The 22,786-nt window shown below is 33.6% G+C and overlaps 2 protein-coding genes across 2 annotated transcripts in view; one reads left to right on the top strand and one right to left on the bottom strand.

Moving 5' to 3' along the window:
- The window catches only part of ANKRD13C (ankyrin repeat domain 13C), a 72,994-nt gene that overhangs the window by 43,111 nt on the left and 7,097 nt on the right, over positions 1-22,786 (bottom strand). The window contains exons 2-3 of the mRNA XM_024565387.4: positions 12,117-12,158; positions 4,484-4,588 (exon numbers count right to left, since the gene is read on the bottom strand). Coding sequence (XP_024421155.1) covers positions 4,484-4,588; positions 12,117-12,158 — 147 coding nt within the window. The remainder of the gene's footprint in view (positions 1-4,483; positions 4,589-12,116; positions 12,159-22,786) is intronic.
- Positions 1-22,786, top strand: part of CTH (cystathionine gamma-lyase) — a 73,496-nt gene that overhangs the window by 6,834 nt on the left and 43,876 nt on the right. The window lies entirely within an intron of this gene.

Consider the following 22,786-nt stretch of genomic DNA (forward strand, 5'->3'; position numbering starts at 1 on the left):
TCAAACTCTCCTATGGAAGCAGAAACAAATATTCAGAATGCAATTACACAAAATCACCAGTATGTTTTTGAGGTCTCACTATTTGTACTTCCATGTTGTAAGAATCTTAACATTGATAATGAAGATAAAATTAGCTTTAGGGAATTTGGATGGTATTAGATAGACTTCATACAAAAACTCAAATGAAGAACTCCAATAAACCACAATTAATTTAACAATTTCTTTCCTTCTCCCATAAAAAGTATTTTTAAAGTTTTCAGTTTATTATTCCTAAACCTCCTGAAACTACTCCCTATTGCTCCAAGCATTACTTAAACCTGTAGCTTCTGTCCTCCACTTCCTTCTATACTCCAGTCTAACTATTTTCCACTTCTTACTGGGACAGTTCTTCCCGGATGTATCATATATCACTCAAACTCACCCAGCTTAACACCTAATTAATCCAATCCCATAATGTTATTCCTGCTATATTCCATACATCAATTAATTAATGAGATCACCATTAATCCATATTTAAGATCTTAGAATTTAATCCTTCTACTACTAGCAGGAGATAAACTAAGTGAAAGAATTGGCAATGGGTGATTATTTTTCTAATCTATCTCTTCTCTAAATATGGTATCTCTTCTTTAAAACAAGATTACCACATTTGATCTAAAGATTTTTTTCCTAAAAACCTATTGCCTCCCGCTCAATTAAAAAGTCTTGGGGTTTTTAGGGGGTAGAGGGATTGAGCAAAAAGGAAAAAGGACTCATGGACAACAGTGTGGTGATTACAGGGGGGAGGAGGGTATAAGGGGACTAAATGTAATGGGAAAATATTTTTGAAATAGAATAAAAATATTTTACTTCTTTTAATGCTCACTGGAAAAAAAAAGTCTTGGGTTTTATCCAATAATCTCCATTGCTGCTTTGAAGTCTTCTGGAATTTTGCAATGACTGGATATTGAGATCAAAACCTTGAATACCATATAAAGCAGATCTCAGTGTATCCCCTTTATCACTACAACTTCATCTTCCAAAACTACTTTTCATCCCTTCACCCACGTGTGCCTTGTAGTTTATTTAGCAAGCCACACTGAAATACAGTTCTCTAAAATATGCTTTGTTGTTTTTCATATTTCCAGGCTTTCTAATATTCTGCTTCTATGGGCTAGAATGTCTTTACCCACCTTATTAAACCCTAAAATCTGTTGAGAGTCCACTCAAATAACCCACACCTTACAAAAACCAGAATTACTTCCTCCCCCCACTGCTTCACCCTAGCACTTTATATATGCTTCAGAACACTACTGAATATTCATTGCTCTCTCTCCCCAAACTACAATGAGTTCCTCAATGTCAAAGCTAGTGGTGCATCCCTGCTATGTTTCAGATGCATCTGGTAGATACTGAGAAGACAAACTCTGTTCTAATGAAACTTACTGCCTAATGGGGGTGACGGTAGAATTCTGTCACACTCTATGAGCAGAGAAGGCTCCTTGTGCTGGAGTTGAGATCTGAAGTACTGTAAGTTGGGACAGAAGGCAAACGATGTGTGACTATGACAAACTAAAAGTCTAGCAACGCTGACTCACAGAAAGCCATGTAGAAAGAACAAGATAAAGAAGATGAAAAAGTGACATCATCATCTGGATCTTATAAACCAAGTTAGAGATTTTGATCTTCATTCTAAGTATAGAAATTTTTAAAGGGTTATTTTATTTTATTTAATATCAAAGAGTAATATGACCAGAAAAAGAAACTAAAGAATGCTTATAATAAAATATTAATAGTGATTATCTCTGGGTAAAATTATTTCCTTACTTTTTTCTCTACAATTTTGTAATTTTCTATAATTAATATCATTACTTTCTTATAAGAAAAAAATAAAGTTCTCAACAACATAGGAGAGTTATGGTAAACACAAATCCTAATAATTTACAGAAATATTTTCATTCCTGTAGTCTCAAATTTTGTTTGCTGTTTTTGTTCACTGAACACATATACAGGCCAGATTCTGTCGGGGAGCCAGAGATAAAAGGATGAATAAGACAGCCTCCATAGGACTTGAGTCTTCACAAAGCTTATAATCATCAGGATGCAGAGTAGGGAACAGACACTGTTGAACAACTAACTAGAAGTGTGCTGAATGCTGCAAAGGAAAAGAGTGACCCACTTCAAAATATATGAAAAGGAGAAGTTACTCTGCTCCAGAAGTTGAGGAAAGACTTCTCCCAGGAAGAAATATAAAGTTGAAACCCAAATCAAAAGACTGCCACTTCTGGACATGACTGCCAGTCAGTACGCACTGCCGCCTCTTTCCCTCCAAACTAACCTTTGATGTGCTACAAAATAAGACACAGACTGATACAACTCCTAAAACTACCATAACATACATATTATAAGGTAAATCTGCACGGACTACGCAGGAAGTCTCTCCTGGAAAGACAGCTAGGTCTCAGTGTGGATACGAAACTAGCAGTCTAGGTCAGAGGAAAGCTGAAGAGAGGGGTAAGTTAGAAAAAGACTTTTGTAATGTATCTCTGTCTCCCCTGATAATGGCCTGGGCTGATCAGTGTTCACCAAGTAACCATTATAAGGCAGAAAAGCAACATAACCTTGAAATTTTATTAGTTTTAAAAGAAATAATTCTAAATAGCCTCTGACAAGAAATTTAGCATTAGCTCATTATTCTGTAGCACAAAAATACTAGCAGAAATCAGACCAAAGAGACAAACAGGTCACAGAATTTTGGCTAATAATTTATATTTCATGCCCACAAAAGTTTTATGTAATATAAGCTAAATAATCAAAAACTTAAATCATAGTAATTTAAAAATTTTCAAAGTACAGATGTGTTTAACACTGGTATAAATACATCCACATTAATATTTCTAAACATTTACCATAAGGGTTGTTGAATTAATAGTCCTTTAAGTTAGTAAATATTTCTCTTTCATGTGATGGTACTGGAAATATAAGTCTGAATAATTATTGACACACAATTATATAAATGATTGGCAATGGGATACTATTCAGAATGTGTATCTAAGATATCACTCTATAGAAATCACTTTAAAAACCAGACTTAACTATTATACTATGTGATTCAATTTTTACATTAGAATTTTTACTAAATATCTAGTAACTGATTTTCTTAGAAAACTCTGTTTACTGGCCTTCCCATAGATTATGAATTACTAAAGAGTAGAAACATGACTTCATTCTCTACATCTTATTATATACACATTCTTTATAGTAAGGACTAAGTAAATATTCACTAATGCTGAGAACACCCTTTAAAGTCATAGAAGTCTCAAGATGGGTCAGATATCCAGGAACCCATCTGGTTTCCTCTCCACTCTGCTAATCATTTAGATATATTAGAGCAAGTTCCTTCAGACCAATTGCTGCAACTCTGAACTCACTCTCAGTTTCTCAGAGCTGTATATTTTTATCTTTTCCCTGAAATAATTCAGAGTTAGTATAATTTCTTGCTCTCATAAGGGTCTCTTGATGTTTGTCCAGAAGGACAACTCTCAATGAATAACAATATATATACACTCCTATGGTTGTTAAACTATCCCAATTTTTTTCTCACATTAAATCTTAAACCCAAATCTAACTTCACCATTAAAAGTTGCCCAAGGTGTTCAGGAACTCCACAAAGATGTAATATGTGGATTACATGTAAAGCTAAAACATAAGAAAAAGCCTGTAAGGGCCCAAAACTTAGCATCAAAAATAAAATTAAATCAGGTAACATCCCAGGAGTGTTCAATGTTATGCTTTTCTTTATTAAAACTACCAAAAATTTTTATAGTTCCTTCTACAAAGCTAGACTGAAGTAGTCATTTTCAGCCTCAAATTATAAAAAGACAGTATTGCCAGAAACATTCTCATTCATCCAGATTTAAATTTTATAAAATTTTCAATTATTGAGAAGTGTTTTGACAAAAATAAGACCTGTATATGAAGTTGGGAAAAAACAGGTATAAGGGGAGGGAGAGTGGAATAACTGAACACTCCATATACTGTAAAAAATGTATGTGACATTTTTTGGAAATTCTCTAAAGACTAAAATGGAGGCAGACTTTTCCTCACTTTCAGCAATTAAAGCAGATAGATAACTGTTATTAAAACACCGATTATTTTCAGTTCCAATTACTCTTCCAAAAAAATTAAGCAGTTGCCAGAAAGAACAGTTAGGTCTCAATGTGTTTAAAAAGGTCTTTCATTCTAAATGAATTTTTAAAAAATTGAAGAGTACCACCAGTAGGGCTGAATGCTGTAAGAAGAAAAAAATAATAAACAAACTTTTAAACATAATTCCTCAATTGTTTTTGTGTATTACCCAGTAATCAAGTTCCTAGTAATGCATATATGTTTATAAATAACTGCAAACTTTTCAAAAGGTGGGAAGTTACACTACATGAAAAGTATTCCAAATGCATCATTCTGTATGTTTAGACTGGAGAGCAACAGTAATTATATTGCTTACTCATCTGTCTATCTCCATAGCTGATGGCTTCCGCCAGCGGGCTCCATCCCTGAGCATTTTTCACCTTTACTGGAGCATTGTGAGCCAAAAGTAAATGGGCACATTCTGAAACACAAAGTGGTAATAATATCAAACATCATGCAGTTTTTAGAATCTCAATATAAAGGTTACATAAAAATTCAAGAAACCAAATTAATATAAATGATCTATAAAATAAATACTGTACTACGTGTAGTTGCCTCTCACACATCCCATACTGGGGACCTGGCCCACAACCCAGGCATGTGCCCTGCTCGGAATTGAACCAGCGACCCTTTGGTTCACATACTCACACTCAATCCAATGAGCTACACCAGCCAGGGCAAGAATGTTCACTTCAGCATTGTTTATTATGACAAGTATACTGGAAACTAAGTGAATATCCACCATAGCATAATGACTGACTAAAGCATAATGGAGTAATATGCAGCCATTTTTAAGAATAGAGTCGTATCAAAAGGACAAAGGAGCCAGCTTAAATGATTAGCCTCTGACCAAATTTAGGAAAGTAAGCATCAAAAAGAATGGATATGCATAACACACTAAAAAAATAATTGATATGCCCAAATGACATCAAAATATAAAAGAAAGGGCAAAAAATTAAAAAGAGAACCATCATATGACCCAGCAATCCCACTTCTGGGTATTTATCCAAAGAAATCCAAAACACTAATTTGAAAAGATATATGCACCCCTATGCTCATCTCAGTGTTACTTACAATAGCTAAGATATGGAACCACACTATGTGCCCAATGACAGATGAATAGATAAAGATCTGGTACATATATACAATGGAATATTAATCAGCCATGAAAAAGAATGAAATTTTACCATTTGAAACAATATGAATGGACCTAGAGGGTATTATGCTAAGAGAATTAAGTCAGATACAGAAAGATAAATACCATATGACTGTGCTTAAAAACACAAAATAATGAACAAATAAAACAGAAACAAACTCATAAGTATAAGGAAGTGATGATCACCAGATGAAACGGGGGTTGAGGGGAATGAGAAAAGGGGATTAAGGAGTACAAATTATCAGTTATAAAAATAGTCATAGGGATGTAAACTACAGCATAGGAAATATGGACACTAATATTGTAATATCTATGTATGGTGCCAGTTAGGTACTAGACACTAGATTTATTGGGGTGAGCACTTTGTATATAAATGTCTAATTACTACACTGTATACCTGAAACTAATATAATATTGTATGTCAAGCATAATTTAAAAATACATCTTATTTAGAAAGCTAAAAAAATAAAATAACGAAACTATAAAATCAGCATGTTATAACCCCAATGTAATAACTGATTTAGGAGAAGGTCCTCAATGAATGCTAAAGCCAATAGGTAAAAAGCTATGTGCTGGAAAATGGGCTAGTCATGTGATACCAAAATATCATCCCAGGATTATTCACAAATTATAAAGAGAAAAAATGTTCCTTTAAAGTGGAGCTATTGGAGATAGCTCTTAAACAAGAGAACAAACTTAGTGGCATTGATAGTGAGATACTGGACATTAAGTGTTTCCTAATGTGATGCAATGTAATAAAATTTGTAACATTGCCCATGCGGTATTCTTTCAAAAAATGTTTAACTGAATCTAATTAAGCCTCTATAGCTAATTTTCAATTTACAGAAAATAAGAAAAAAGTTAAATAATATCATGAGAAAATAATCAGGGAAATCCGAGATGAGGGACATTCTACAAATTAACTGGTCAAGACTCTTCAAATAGTTACAAAGGAGGAAGAAAAAAGCTGGGCAAACTTATCTAGATTAAAATAAAACAAATGCAATGAGTAAACCTCAATGGTATCTTGGTTCAATATAAAATACATTTACAGACACTTGAAACTGAAAAAAGTCAAATCCTAATTAGATATCAGATATAACAATACTATTAATTTTCATAGGTGTGATGATGACATCACAGTTATGAAAAATGTCCCTACAGGATGCAAACTGAAGCATTTGGTGGTAAAATGCCATTATGTCTACATCTAATTTTCAAATGGCACAGCAACAATAATATATGTAACATGCTAAGATAAAGAGAGAGATAACATAAATACGATAAATGTTAACAATTACTAAACTTAGGTGGAGAGTATTTCAATGTTCATTGTGACAATCTTTCAGTTTTTCTGTATATTTGACATTTTTTGTAATAAAGTGTTGAAAGAAAAAAGAAATACAAGAATTTTTTAAAGGAATGAATTTAAACTATCCCAACAGACTTAAAGGAACATCCATGTTTTTAAAAGGAATAAAAAACTACCGTATTTTGCTGTGTATAATGTGCACTTTTTAGTCCAAATTTTTGAGGGAAACATAACATTGCACATTACGCATGGGCAGTATTAATTCCATATGTATATAAATGTTTTTAATTCTTTTATTTAGGCTTATGCATGAAAAGTGTAACTCTAGAAAGCAATAACGGTATCTGTATACAAAATAATACACTGGCATACAATAGTTGCTTTTGTATATAAATAAAAAATTGAATTAAAAAGTTAAAATGAGCCCTGGCTGGTATGGCTCAGTGTATGGAGTGCCAGCCTACAAATCGAGAGGTTTGATTCCCAGTCAAGGCACATGCCTAGGTTGTGGGCCAGGTCCCCAGTTAAGGGTGTGCGAGAGGCAACTGATCAATGTATCTCTTGTATGTTGATGTTTCTCTCCCTCTCTTTCTCCGTCTGCCCCTCTCTCTAAGAATAAATAGATAAAAATCTTTAAAAAAAATTAAAATGAAAGACTTTTTTTCTGAAAGTTTGGGCCAAAACCATGGGTGTGCATTATACACGGGAGCACATTATACACGGCAAAATACTGTACATATATGAGTGTGTACTTAGATAACACACACATATTTGTATATAAGTTTATAAGCATGGAGAAAAGTACAGAATAATATCCAGCAGGTTAACACAGGGTAGCATGTTTACTGGGAGATGGGGGTTAATAAGGAGAGAAAATGATAGATGAGATAAAAAGAATTTTTATAAACACATAAATGAATAATGTGAACCTTCCCCTAAGAAACTTGCCATGGGGTTTATATATATGTGTGTATGTGTGCACATAAAGGAAGTTAGGGAAGCATAAACATGAATAGGTATCTACAGACTTGTACAAGTATTTTATGATAAACAGTTCAGTGAAAAGAAAAGCATGGCAAAGTACTGTATGTAGTGATTTAACTTCAGTTAAAAACAAACTAAGCCTCTACGTATATGTTATATGAAGGAGGGTGTGCAAGGATACTCATTAGGCTATTAATGTTCATTACAATCAGTAAAAACAAGTAGAAAATATGATGCTTTTATACAAGGGGTGGGCAGAACGTTGTTTATAGTTGTTTGTATGGAAGAAGGCATGCAGGTTATGATTACTGCATACAATAGCTTTATTAACTCTGTGTTTGGTGTACTCACAACTGTAAGCTGACTTTTGCCCACCCTTGTACATCTTTGTTCTGTGTTAGTTCAATTGTTTCAACAAGCATTTATTAATAATTTAAAAATCATTAAAGAAAAAATTTAATTTAAGAATATTAATAAGCAATCCTGGCCGGTATGGCTCAATGGATTGAGTGCCAGCCTGTGAACCAAAAGATCTGATTCCCAGTCAGGGCACATGCCTGGGTTGTGGGCTAGGTCCCTAGTTGGGGGTGTGCAAGAGGCAACTGATAGATTTATCTCTCGCACATTGATATTTCTCTCCCTCTCGCTAAAAATAAATAAATAAATAAATCTTAGGGGGGAAATGGGGCAACTGTAATTGAACAACAATAAAAGTTTTTTTTAAAAGCAAAAAAAATAAAATAAATATTAAAAAAAGAATACTAATAAGCTAGATGCACAACAAGTATATAAAGCTGTATCTCAACAGTGTAAATTAAGGTATAGAATTAGTATGATTTATTTATACATATGCTAGACTTGTCAACTATGTTTTCTGATACATCACAGACCCTGCTGAACTGGTGCCCTTCACTCACCAGTCACAACTCAACTGACACAGAAATGAGCAACTAGGAATAGTCAGATAATCACAGATATGCCAATGACCTATGACACAGTTTCATATATTAAAAAGAAAACTTGATCAATCAAATGCCTTCTCTCTATAATTTAAAAAAAATGAATAAAAAAGTAAGTTAGTTAATAACCAGGCACCAAGGCTTAAAGAATGCACAAATGTTGCACAAAGAAGTTAAAAATGGAGTAGTGTGGACAAAATGAAATCATGAGGAACAGAAGTCACATATAAATAAGTAAAAGTTATAAAGGTGATAAAATGTAAAGAGGGTGGATGGGACAAATAGAATAGCTGGAAACAAAACAGAACATCCAGAGATACCCTTATGAGAGTTGGAATAATCCTAGACTTATCTGAGGGAAAAACATTTTAAATTGCATATCCAAAAAAGACTGAGAATTAGTTAAAAGTTGCAGCACGTGGTCTGAAGAATATATCTCTGATGTCTAACCAAAGTATAAGAACTAATGATTAGTTTTCTATTTCATCTATAAAGATTCCTGAAATCTTCCTTAAATATAATCCATTTTAACTAAAATCCATAGTTCAAAAACTTTCTTGCCAGCATGGCCAACATGATCAATGGACCCAGAAGTTCAAAAAAATCAGACTTCGAAGGTGAAAAGATAAGGTTATTCTGTAGGATGAGTCAGAGAAGTAAATACAAGTGTAAAAGTCCTATGACAGTCCTCTCTTTAACTCACTCAATAAATACTATTTGATTGCCCTAGGAATTTATTCTGTGCTTACAAACAAGTATAAAAACAGAGAGTGCCCCTCAACAATGAAATTACAAAAGGTGTAATATATCTCTAAAGAAGAAAATAAAAGCGCACAGACTGAAGAACAGTATTATGCAAAATTAATTTACAGAATTAAGGTAGATGTTTTACCTTCTATTACACATTTCCATTTCATTCTTGTGCAACCAAATACCAAAAACATTAAAAGGCCGTAACAAAAAAAGCAAAAAAATGTATACAAGTGGAAAAATATAAATGGACAAATGTAAATGGGTCAGTATATTAACTGCCGAACCTAGTCTATTATGAAAAAGACTCAGAAAGAGCATATACCAACATGATTTGCAGATCATGAATCATCTGTTTCCCAAAATACGTTCCAGAGAATTCTCGTGTGTTAAGATGCTTGTGAAAAAGAGCAAATAACTGTAAGGGACAATGACTCTATCCAACACCTCTCCCAACAACTCAGAGGGTCAGAATGCAGATTAGCATATCAAAGTTATAAGAAGGTCCACAATAAAGAAAACTGCTTAATATTTATTAATATTTATTAACTATTTTCCAAATTGGTAAGATCTGGAGACAATGTTTCACTGGAAATATCAATATCCCATGACACTTATGTTCTGTGAAACACATTTTGTGCAGGCTGATATACGATGAAGTGTAACAATTCCTCCACCTAATGTCAGAACACTTAGACATGGAATGGAAGATGTGCTTCATTTCACATTCGAATCCTGCTAAATCCATACTTACTATTAAAGTGCAAAATGTAAGAGAGTAATCAGTCTTAGTGTCCAATTAATTATGTCTGCCATGAAAACTGGAGGAAAGCATGATGTTAGCTAACTTTGATATGTATCTTTTCTTTTTTTTTAATGGTTCTCAGTGAAAAGAGAACAAGACAGTTCAGCATGATAGGAATCCAAACTCTAGAACAAGATAATCCAAGTTCAAGTCAAAATCCTGCTACTTTACTCTGGAAAAAGCACGTAGCTTCTCAGAGGTTAAGTGTTTTTCATCTGTTAAATGGGGTTAATGGTTGTGATGTTAAATGAGTAAATAAGCGTAAAGGACTAAGAAAACCCATTTAGCATATTGTAAATGATGGGTACAGTTCAGGTGTTTTCTAAAGTTCTGCTGCAATGTCCTTCGGAAAAGCCTAAGTTTTTATTGGTCAAATTTAGCTAACTATATCTGATAGATGTTCATCAGTATAGCCATACTAGAGATGACCATCATGGCCTGCCCTACCCACACTGCTGCTAAACTAAACATTCTTTCTCTCTATTTCTGATTCCCTCTCCTACCTCCAACTCTCACCCTAGGCCAGCCTAGCCAGAGCTAATTTCACAGAAGTATATCCCAAAAATAATTCATGAGCTTGCCAGTCATTCACCCCTGTGGCTTGGAATGAGATGAACTAAATCAACCAAAATATTGCTCAGAAATTCAGGAACCTAAGAAACTAAACTAGTCGATGGTGAACACTGAAACCAGAAAGTCATGAAGGTTTAGGATTCTAGAACAGTTATTTTGGGTCATGTTCAATTTCCGTTAACACTGAAAAATAAATCAAGAAAAGGGAGAGTATTACATACATATCAAATAAATACCCTATGCACCGTAAGAGACAGACCAATGATGGATGGATAACAAAAGGAAGAGAGAGAGGGAAGGAGGGAGGGAGGAAGCAGGAAGGAAGGGAAGGAGGAAGGAAGGGAGGATAGCCGATCTCTCAAACTGTCTTGGTTATGCTTTTCCTGAGACGTAGCTAGTCACCACATCTTGAGTTTCTACAACAGGTAGCGTCTTCATGAGTCTCTTTATGTCTAAGTTACTCAAGTTGATCTACTCCTTGCAGGCAGGAAAGAAAACCACCATAACTAAATAAAAATTTGAGTCAACAATTTATACATAATTACAATCAAAATTAAATTATCCTGCAAACCATATGCTTTACTTAACATATGAACTTAAAAACCAAACTAGCAGAAGAATTATTTTTCTCAACAAAACAAATTCTGGAAATACCCCTGGAATCAGCATGTATTATGAGATCAAATGTTTATACCAACAACTACATGACACTATATAACAATAACAAATGTTCATAATAATACATCTAGATCTGAAAAATCTTAAATATTAATAAGCCTGTTTAAAAAAATCAAGAGTATATGATTTTTTAAAAAATATAGCAAATACATCTAAAAGGTTCCCAATCACCTACCTGGAATCCTCTCCTTTCAGAATTACTAAGAATCCAGATAAGTAAGATTTTATGGCATCTTGGAATAGCCTTATAAAGTTAAACTTTTAAATCACCTATCTACGAGTTGCTTTTGTTTAATTAAAGAATAAACAAGTATTAAATCTTTACAATCATCTACCATACAAAAGACTAGGCTTAAGAGTTTTGATATACAAAACAATCCACGTTAAACAACCTTTAAAACCTCTTTGAATACTAGTATTACAATAATTAATAAACCTTAATATATGAAAATAAATCTCCTGAAATTACAAAATACTGCTTGATAAAATAACCAAGAAAAAAAGTTAAAAAAGGCATAACGATTACCACAAGATTTCCACTAACTCAGAAAAAATTACTGTAGAAAATGAGAAAATATTTTTTGTTTTTGATATACTGAATCCTAAGTTCAATTAGCAAATAAAATAATCAGATTAACTTTATAAAACTCAAGAGACAAAATTCACATAAAAATTTTAAAACTGACTATACATAAGTGACATTAAATTTTAAAAAAGAAAATATTTACTAACCTTTATTTCCTAACATCACAGCAAGATGTAAAGGAGTGTTTCCTAAAATTAAAAAGAAATCAAATTAGTGTAAAAACATAGGAAAGCATGTATTTTAAAGTGGATCCAGCTCCTTCATAAACTTCACTCACAGATTTTAAGCAAAGTGTGACTGCTTAAAATGATCCTGGCTCACATGGCAAATTCAAAATCAGAGGATGCCACAGTTTCTAAACATAATGCATCCAACTCCTCTTCCCTCTGCCAGCCCAGGCCCACCCACACCCCAAAAGACACCCATTATGCTTTTGGGATTTCTTTTCCAGATTTCAAGTTTCCTTTGCTGCTAATTTCTCTATCATATTGTTCCTTGTCCATTCAGCAAACAATTTAAATACCTACTATAAACTCATTCTTGCCCTGGCCGGTATGGCTCAGTTCGTTGAAGCATCCTCCCATAGACCAAAAAGTCATGGATTCGATTCCCAACCTGGGGGAACATACCCAGGTTACAGATTTGATCTCTGTGCAGGGTGCATATGAGAAGGCAACCAATCAATGTATGTCTCTCATACAGATGTCTATCTGTCTCACTCTTTTTCTCCCTCTCTCAAAAACAATGAAAAAATGTCCTCAGATGAGGGTAAAAAAAAATTAAACTCAGTCTTGGAGATAAATATCAGTAAGACCCTATCCCATCCTCAAGTTGTCAAAAGTCTTGTTAGAGACTGATATGAAAATAAATCATTGTTATATTATTTATTAGAATAGAAGGGAGTGTAGCATGATAATGGAACACAGGGCAGAGCACCTAATTTTGCCTATCCATATCTATATTATCTTTTGCTTTATCTTAGCATGCTACATATGTTACTTTTGCTGTGAAAATTAGATGTAAACGTAGTGACATTTTACCACCAAATATTTCATTATTTCTTAAGAGACTTAAAGATGATCAGCATTGTAACAAAACTGAACAACATGAGTGAGAACAAGGGATAAACAATAAGAGAAACAGACCCATCAGAGCCTCATTTATTGTAATTATTACTAGACAGAAATTTTAAGTAAAAATATTTATAATGTTCCTGGGGAATAAAAGATAAATTTGAATGTTTTATAGGAAAACTGGAAACTATAAAAATTAAATCACATATTTTAAAAAGAACCAAATAGAAAATCTCTAACAGAAAAATATAACTACAATCACAGTTTAGATCATGAAGAAGACAGAAAGAGAAATATTTTTAAAAAGGGTAAGAGAAGTACTATCTTAATTGAACCCCAGGAGATGAGAGATGTGGCTAAAGCTATATTTGTAGAGGTAACAGGTGAGTATTTTCTAAAATTGACAAAAGACATGAATTTAGAGATTCAAGAATTCCAACCTAAGCAGACTTAAAGAAAAAAAAAAAAGGAATCCACATTGGAGTGACATGACTGAATATTAAAAAGAAAAATCTTAAATGCAGCCAGAAGAGAGCAGTCACATTAGTTTCAAAGGAGCAGTAAAAGTCCTACAGCTAACTTCTCAACAAAAGAGGAATCTGTAAGACCAAACAGAATGCTGAATAACAGCCAATCAAGAATATTACACCTAGTACAATCTCCTTCAAGTCTGAAGTTGAATAGACATTCACAAACAAAAACTGAGAATTCACTTATCAGATTATCATTAAAAGGAATACTGAAGGACGTGTTTCAATAGAAGAAACATGATTCTGCTGAGAGGTTAGAGATGTAGGAAGGAATGACGAGCAACAAAAATGGTAAGTAAACCTAAACAAATATTGATTCTATAACGCAAAAATAAAAATTTATGGGACTAGATAACAGTAGCACTGATGTCTAGAAAAAGGGAATGAAGTTAGTATTCTGAGTTAATTGCGTAACTCTGAAGAGGGGTAATGTGCTACTTAATATTTAACATTAGCCTGTGATAAATCAAGGTTGTGTATATATATTGTAAACTCTCGAGCTGTGCTAATGGAAATACAATGCAAGCCACATATTTAACTGTAAATTTTTTAAAAGCCACATGAAGAAAATAAAAAGAAATAAATAAAACTAATGTTAATAAGAGTTAACCCAGTATATCCAAAACATTTTAATATGATGATCAATATAAAATATTGTTTAAATATTTTATATTCTTGGTTTTCATACAAAGTTTTAAAAATCTCACTATGGCACAGTCAATTTAGACTAGTCACATTTCCAATGCTTAGTAATCATATATAACTACTGTCTGACACAGTGCATTGCTAGAATAACTATGAAAAGAATAGTAAAATAAAAATATATTATTTTTCATTTCACAGATGAAAAACCCTACAAAGAATAGTGAAAATCATCAATCTAGAAGAAAGTAAGAAAATCATCAATCTAGATGAAAGTAAGAAAGGAAGAGAAAAAGGAACAGGGAGCCAGCAGGACAAAGAGAAAACGTAAAACAGGGGTAGATTTCAACGCCAGTGTATCAGTAAGTATACTACATGAAACTGGAGTAAGTGCTCCAGTTAGAAGATAAATATTGTTGTACTGTATGAAAAAACCCTTCTCTACATGTAGTTGAAAACACATTTGAAATATAATGATATATAATAGCTGATTGTGACAGAATTGAAATATATATTTTATACAAACATATATCCAAAAAATTGTTATAGTTTTAACATAATAGGTTATATTAATATAGTTATAACATAACAATAGATTTCAAAGCAGAAAACATTATCTGAGGTAGATACTTATTAATAAAAAATCATTTAATGAACCAAGAAAATATAAAGATTTGATTTGTACTTAATAATATAGCTTGAGCCATGGCTGGTGTGACTCAGTGGATTGAGTGTTGGCATGCAAACCAAAGGGTCACTGGTTCGATTCCCAGTTAGGACACATGCATGGGTTGAATGCTGGGACACCAGAATGAGAGGCAATCACACACTGGTATTTCTCTCCATCTATTTCTCCCTCCCTTCACCTCTCTCTAAAAATAAAGTCTTAAAAAAAATAACATAGCTTGAAAATACATCAAGCAGAAACTGCTAGAACTACAAGACATAGAAACTCCCAATTACAGTTGGAGATTTTAACATTCCTCCTGCAACAACAATCTGACAAAAAAACAGTAATGATGTAAAACATGTTCTTTTCAATATAGAAAAAGTATTTACAAAATTGACCAGATTTGACCATGTAACATAAATTTCAACATGGTTCAGAGGATTGAAATTATGTTGTCTGTTCCCTGGTCATGGTGCAATTAAGCTAGAAATCATTAATAAAAAAATAAAGATACATTAGGAAAAAGGCTGAAAAACCAATAATCTAACAAGCCATTTCAAGAAATTAGAAAAAGAACAACTTAAATTGCTTAATTTTTCAATTTGAGTTCATTTTACCAAAGTACAATAGAAAAAATAAAAGCAGGAATTATTAGAGAAACATTTGTAGCAACATACTACAACTTTGTTCTTGAAAAAATGCATAAACCTCAGACTGATCAAAAAAAATAGAACACACACATGAAAGAGGAGTATCTCTACAAATTTCAATGTTATTAATGTAAAAGGATTTTGTGAACAAAATGTATGCCAATGAGTAATTTAAATGACATGGACAGAATCCTGGAAAAATCTGTCAAAATGAACGCAAATTAGAAAACCTAAGTACTGTTGTCTTTAAGACAGTGAACTGATAATAAGTGTTTATTCAAAGGAACCTCCAGGGCCATGTGCTTTCACAAGTGTATTCCTCTAACCATTTAGGAAAAAGCACCCAAGCTTTTCCAGTTACATTACATAATCATGGAAACATTTGAGTTTGCAATCCTTGCCTACAGTAATGCCTGTTGCATTTTAATTATTAGGTTTCTGTAACTATTGGTATTTTTAAGGCTGGTTGCTACACTAAGAGCTTTTTCTCATGCCTTTATTCACAAATGCTTATTGACTTTTTTGAATGTTTTGTATGCGAAGCATTTGTTATACATGAATTAACCAAATAGTCATCCTGAGGTTGACATCTAATGAAGAAGACAGATGTTTACACAAATTAAAAGCAAAGTTTTGTGTGAAAAGTGCTGCATTAAATAGATAGGTACAGAGGGCTTTGGGGGAAGAGTATGATTGCCTAGGACAGACCAAAGAAGGCTTCACTGAAAACATGATGTTTTGTTTTGAAAGGTATTAATATGCCAGGCAGATGGGCAAGGAATATTGATGAGGAATTAACAAAATGTGTGTAAAACCACGAGAACGTGGCTTAATGGAGAATATGGTATGCAGTTCAGATAAGATATAGAATGAGGAAGAAAACAGAAGGAACATAATCTAGAAAGTTTTAAACCATGTTAGAGTGCTTCCAGTCTTTTGAGTGTAAGTGTAAAATGGTCAAGTTTTTGTTTTAAAATTATTATCCAAGTATTGAGAAGAGACTGGAACTGAACTGGAGCTAGAAGGGACTGGCAAGAAATATTCTAAGTCATGAAAAACAGGGACCTACAGCCAAGATTGCTCTACCCAGCAAAGATATTATTTAGAATCAAAAGGCAGATAAAGAGCTTCCCAGACAAGAAAAAACTAAAGGAGTTCATCATCACCAAACCATTATGATATGAAATGTTAAAGGGACTTATTTAAGAAAAAAAACAAAAAAGAATATGAATAATGGAAATAAATACATATCTATCAACAATTGAATCTAGAAAACAAACTAAGCAAACAAGAACAGAGACAGAATCATGGATACAGAGAGTGTTTTGATGGCTGCCAGATGAGATGGGTGTGTGAGGGAATGGGTGAAGAGGTGAGGTGATTAAGTATGAATAGGTAGTTACACAATAGCCATGGGGATGTAAAGTACATTATAGGAAATGGAGTAGCCAAAGAACTTATATGCATGATCCATGGACATGAACAATGGTGGGGGAATTGCCTAAGGGAGTAGGGGATACTGGGTGGAGCTGGGGGGGGGGGGGGGGAAATCAGGACAACTGTAATAGTATAATCAACAAAATTTTAATAGAAAAAATAAAACATATTAAGAAGCTCACCACCTAAAAAAAATTGTATCAGTGGTTTCCATATTTCAACTAGGTGAGTTCTAAGGTGTGAAAACTGAGGAGTACTGTATTTTGCTGTGTATAATACACACTTTTTGCCCAAGTTTTTGAGGGAAAAATAAGGATGCACATTATACATGCATAGTGCTAAAGTGTGGGTGTGTATTATACACAGGAGCACATTATACATGGCAAAACACAGTATATTGCCAGGCACTAATGAAAAATTTGTACTTCAAATTTTTATTTCTGAAGACCATAATGTGAGTAATATCCCAAAGTCTGCCATTTTCTTGTTCCTAATGGTTAAGATGAAGATATAATTGTTTGGTTTTTGATAAAATTACTTATACAATTTAAACTTAGTGAATTTCTTTGTGTCTCATAAATTCTACATAAAATACTATCTTGCTGTTTTTGACAACAATTCTCATTCTCTTCTGACTTTATTGAGGAAAAGAGGTGTGTGTCTGTGTGTGTATGTGTGTGTGTAAGAATCATCTTGGCTTCAATGTCTCTGGTTATATTTTGTTTGCTTAAGAACAATCTAACAATAGCCGGGGGCGGGGGGACAGTGGGAAGAGGGGATTACAGGAATTACTATAAAGGACACATGGACAAAACCAAGGGGGAGGTTGGAGGTGGGGGAGAGAGGTGGGTTCAGCTGGGGTGGGGTGGAGGGATGGGGAGAAAAGGCATACAACTGTAATTGAATAACAATAAAAATTTAAAAAAAAAAAGAATCATCTTGGCAGGTTTTGTCCAATTATGAGATTGGGGTAAATCATATATTATATAAATACCTTCAATAAAGCAACCAAATCTTTTTTTATCCTATCTATGATTTCTTGATGTGTAGCTCATTTTATTGGCAAAATTGTTGATGTAGAGACTCTGTAAAAATGCTAATACCTGAAAATTAATATATATAATTTTTAATTAGTAACTTCATTTTTAAATATTACTACAGGTTTGCTTTCTTCCATAATGAAGAGGTTTTTAGCCTGTAAGTGTGACTTGAGATATCATTCTGAAATTAAATTGTCATTCTAGAACATCAGCTATAGGATATACCATAGTCTGAACTCAATAGTGTTGCCCCAGGTTCTCATTGGTTTGTCTTTTGCTAAACTTTGCAATTTCATTACTTGCTATTATCCTACAAGCTCTTTATTCTGACTAATCAGGAATATCTTTATTTCCCAAAAATAAATTGTTCTTACATTTGAATGTAATGTGGGGGATTCTTTTTAACATGGAAGACTAGACAGAGTTGTGCTTTCTTCACCTACAAATTTCTAACCCATTTTTCAGGACTCTTTTCAGTGTGATATGGCTTCAATATTTAAAAAAGGAATAACAATGTTGGAGGACTCACTACCCAATTTCAAAACTTACTGTAAAAGCACAGATATAATACAGTATATAATTGCATAAAGGTAGATGTACACATCAATAGATTCCAAATAGATCACAGACCTAAATGTAAGAACAAAACTACAAAACTCCTAGAAAATGAAACAAAGGAGTACATCTTCGTGACCTCGGATTAGGTAATAGTTTCTCAGATACACCAAAAACATAGCAAAAAAAAAAAAAAAAGTGAATTGAACTTTATCAAAATTAGATTGTTTTGTGTTGCAAAGGATGCCATCAAGAAAGTGAAAAGACAACTTAGAGAGGAAGAAAATACTTTGCAAATCCTATATTTGTACCCAGAATGCATAAAAAAACTCTTCTAACTAAATGATTTTTAAAACCCAATTTAAAAATTGGAAGGAATCTGAATAGCCACTTCTCTGAAGGAGATATACAAGTGGACAACAAGTACATGAACTGATGCTCAAAATCATTAGCCATTAAGGAAATACAAATCAAAACTACAATGAGATATCACTTTGTAATTACTAGGATGGCAATAATCAAAAAGAGAGAGAATAAGTGTTGCCAAGGAAAGCAGAATCCTCAAGCCCTGCTGTTGGGAAAGTAAAATGGTGCAGCCACTTGGAAAACGGTTTGGCAGTTCCTCAAAACAGTAAACACAGATTTACCACATGACCCACCAACAGGTATACCTAAGAAAACGAAAACACATGCACACAAAAAATTATATACAAGTATTCAGAGCAGCATTATTCACAATGGACAAAAAGTACAAACAACTCAAATGTCCATTAATTAATGAATGCATAAATATTATAAGATACATCCATGCAGTGAAATATTATTCGGTCCTAAACAGGAATGAAGTACACTGAAATGTGTTACAACATGGATGAACCTTGGAAACAACGTGCTTAGTGAAGAAAGCCAATCACAAAGACCACATACTGTGTAACTGCATTTACATGAAATATCCAGGACATTCAAATCTATAAAGACAAAAGCAGATTAGCGGTTGTCCAGAGCTAGGGAAAATGAGGGGTTTGGGGGAGTGAAAGCTGAAAGGTACAGGGTTTCTTTTTAGGGTGATTATAATGTTCTCAAATTGACTGCAGCAATGGTTGCACGACTATAAATATACTTAAAATCATTTAATTGTATACTCTAAATGATTCAATTGTACCATATATGAATTATATTGTAAAAAGCTGTTTATAAATTAATTAATTAAAAAGTGGGAGACAAGTAAGGTTGTTAGTAGGACTGCAGTAAGAACTCATTCATACTCCTAACATTTTTAAAAGCAGAAGTCCTCCTTACAAAGACCTTTTTACTAAACTATTGATTTTGCCTTAATAACCATCACCAATGTTAGTCCCGCTCATTAGTCCTGGACTAATAAATAAGCTTCCTTGACCCCTTGCTTCTTGGTGTGAATATCTCTATTCAAAATAAGATACCAGCAATAGCTTGTATCTTATTCTTTTCTCCTATTATGGGCCCTAATGATAGCAATGAATAAAGAAAAGGAAGGGATAGGCTTACCGTAGGGCACGAAATCACTCTTGCCATCTGTTTACCACACGAAAAAGTTTCTCATCCTCTGAATTCAGGGTTATAGCATAAATAAAGCCTTAGTGCAACAGAGCCATGTGCTGACTGTTTATTAACTGTTTATGGCTACTTTTATGCAAGAGATGGTATGTCCTGCAAGCCTATAATACTTACTGTCTTGTTCTTTAAATGTTTGTAGACCCCTGTTCTAATCAGTAAGAATTTCATGTCATATTATATTGCTTCCGGAATAGAACACTTGTCAGTCATCAATATAATTCCTATATGTAACCACATTAGATTATTAAAAATTTCTCTCACAGTCTACTTTAGGTGATTCTGGTGTCATTATTATATTAACAAGTCAGACGAGTTCGCAGGTTCCGTTATTTCTCTAACATTTTACCCAGAAGTAAAATCCATTTTCATTCAGTAAATATTTATTGAGCATTACTATGTGATAAGCATAGTGCTAGACATTAAGAGATTCATCCATGAACAAGTTAAAAATAACTTCTGCCCTCCAGGAGCATAAAAGACAGTAAGATAATTATAACATAAAACAAAATAGATTGTGATAGGTGCTAAGAAAAATAACAAAAGGCTACAATTGAAAATAACAAAGGAAGACATACTTTTTGATACTTCAGTCAGAAAAATCTCTCCAAAAAGATGTTTAAATGAGATCTAAAAGTAGGAACTAAGAAATGAAAGAAAGAGAAAAAAACACATTCCAGACAAAGGACAGAAATAACCTGGACATATTCAAAGAACTGAAAGAAACCAAGTAAGGCCAGACGCAGAGAAAAGAAGAGGTTTGTACAAAATTATATCAGAGAAGTAGGTAAGGGCCAAATCATGAAAGACTGTAACTACAGTAAGAAATATGAACTTACTTTTAAAGTGGAGAAGGCACTAAAGGGTCTTGAGCAGGGACATGACATGACATGACATGATACCCATACATTTTAAGATCACACTTGTTACCACATACAGAATGAAATTTTAAAAATTACGTTTGGTAATATCACCAATCTGGCCAGAACAGTCTAAATACTGGGAAACTGTCAAGCTTAGAGTGACAGCGACCTTTCCCAAATGCTAATTTTCATTTCAGAGTTCAATTTTTTTCACTGGCAATACATACAGGCAATTGTGTTCCTTGAAGGCACAGCCTCACTTCATTCATTTTCCAGAAAATGTCTGCCAAATATACAAACTGAAATAACCATAGTTTGTCTGTAAGCTTTTTTTTTCAAGTAAAGATGGGGTTCCGTGACAAAAGCAGCCAGTGTGGCTTATAACTCAAACAACTGCATAACTATTTTCCCTTATTCCCTCTTCAGAATAACAGAGAGATGCAGAATAACATCATGCATAATCCATATTATGTCAAAGAATATTAAAAAAGATATATACTAGAGATTAAGACAGTAAAATTAATCATTTCTATAGCTCCATCAATAACATTAAGAAAAATGGCTTTATTTATTTATTTATTTCAGAGAAAGACAGGAAGAGGGAGGGAAGGAGGGAAAGAGAGAAATCGATTTGTTGTTCCACTTATTTATGCATTCATTGGTTCATTCTTGTATGTGCCCTGACCCAGGATTGAACCCACGACCTTAGCATATGGGGCCCATGCTCTAACCAACTGAGCTACGTGGTCATGGTGAAAAATGGGTTTTTAAAAACTGCAAGTACATGACTGTGAATAATACAATGTCTACTAGCAGTCTGGCTCCTTGATTCATGCTAAGGTTCCAACAATTTTATCCGCTACTGCTTTTGTGCCACAAGCAAAAATGTCAGCACAGTGAGAAAGGCAAGCAATGACTTTGTATTATTACAAAAATAGTTTTGACTCGAAGTGCCCCTAACTAGGGAACAAAGCAGGAAATTACAAGTACTAGAACTAACATAGCTCCAGCTTCTACAGATACTTCCAAGTCCCATCCAAGTAAGTAGTAAGAGAGAATTTTTGTATTATCTCTCATAAATCGTACTGTCCTATGTACTAAAACTCACACCAGCACGTATTACATCCAATTCATCTTCAAATCTAAACCAACTCTACCTTCTATTTCCATAGCTACCCTCACTTGTTAAAATAGCATGTTAAACTCACCCTTGCGCACTCAAGCTTTTGCATCACAGAGCAGCCAGAATGAACCTTTTAAAATCAGTATTATTCCTCTGCTCAAAGAGCTCAAAATGTGTCTATGTTGCTTAGATAAAAGCCAAAATCCTTAACAATGGTCTGCAAAAATTTTACCTCTCAAATCTCCTATCTCCTACCAATCTACCCCTTGTTCCAGCCACATTAGCCTTATTCCTATTCCCTGAACATGGTAATTTTGCATTTGCTATTCTCTGTCTGAAACTGTTGTGGCAGATGTCTCTGCTCCCTAACTTCCTTTAGATAACTGCTTAAATTTATTTTATCATTGATGTCTTCCCTGAACCTGACCTCAATGAAATTACTACCTCCCCTCCTCTCTATCCTCTCTGTTCTTCTCATCCTGCTATATTTTACTCCCTATTTATCATTATCATATATCTATGGCTTTGTTTATTATTTACCTTCCCTCTTTAACGATGTAAGCTGCAGGAGAGCAGGAACTTTGTTTTGTTTACTGCTGTAAACCCAGTACCTAAAACACTGTTTATCAGATCTTGGGAGCTC

The sequence above is a fragment of the Desmodus rotundus genome, chromosome 3, assembly GCF_022682495.2.
Source record: "Desmodus rotundus isolate HL8 chromosome 3, HLdesRot8A.1, whole genome shotgun sequence".
Classification (NCBI taxonomy): Eukaryota; Metazoa; Chordata; class Mammalia; order Chiroptera; family Phyllostomidae; genus Desmodus; species Desmodus rotundus.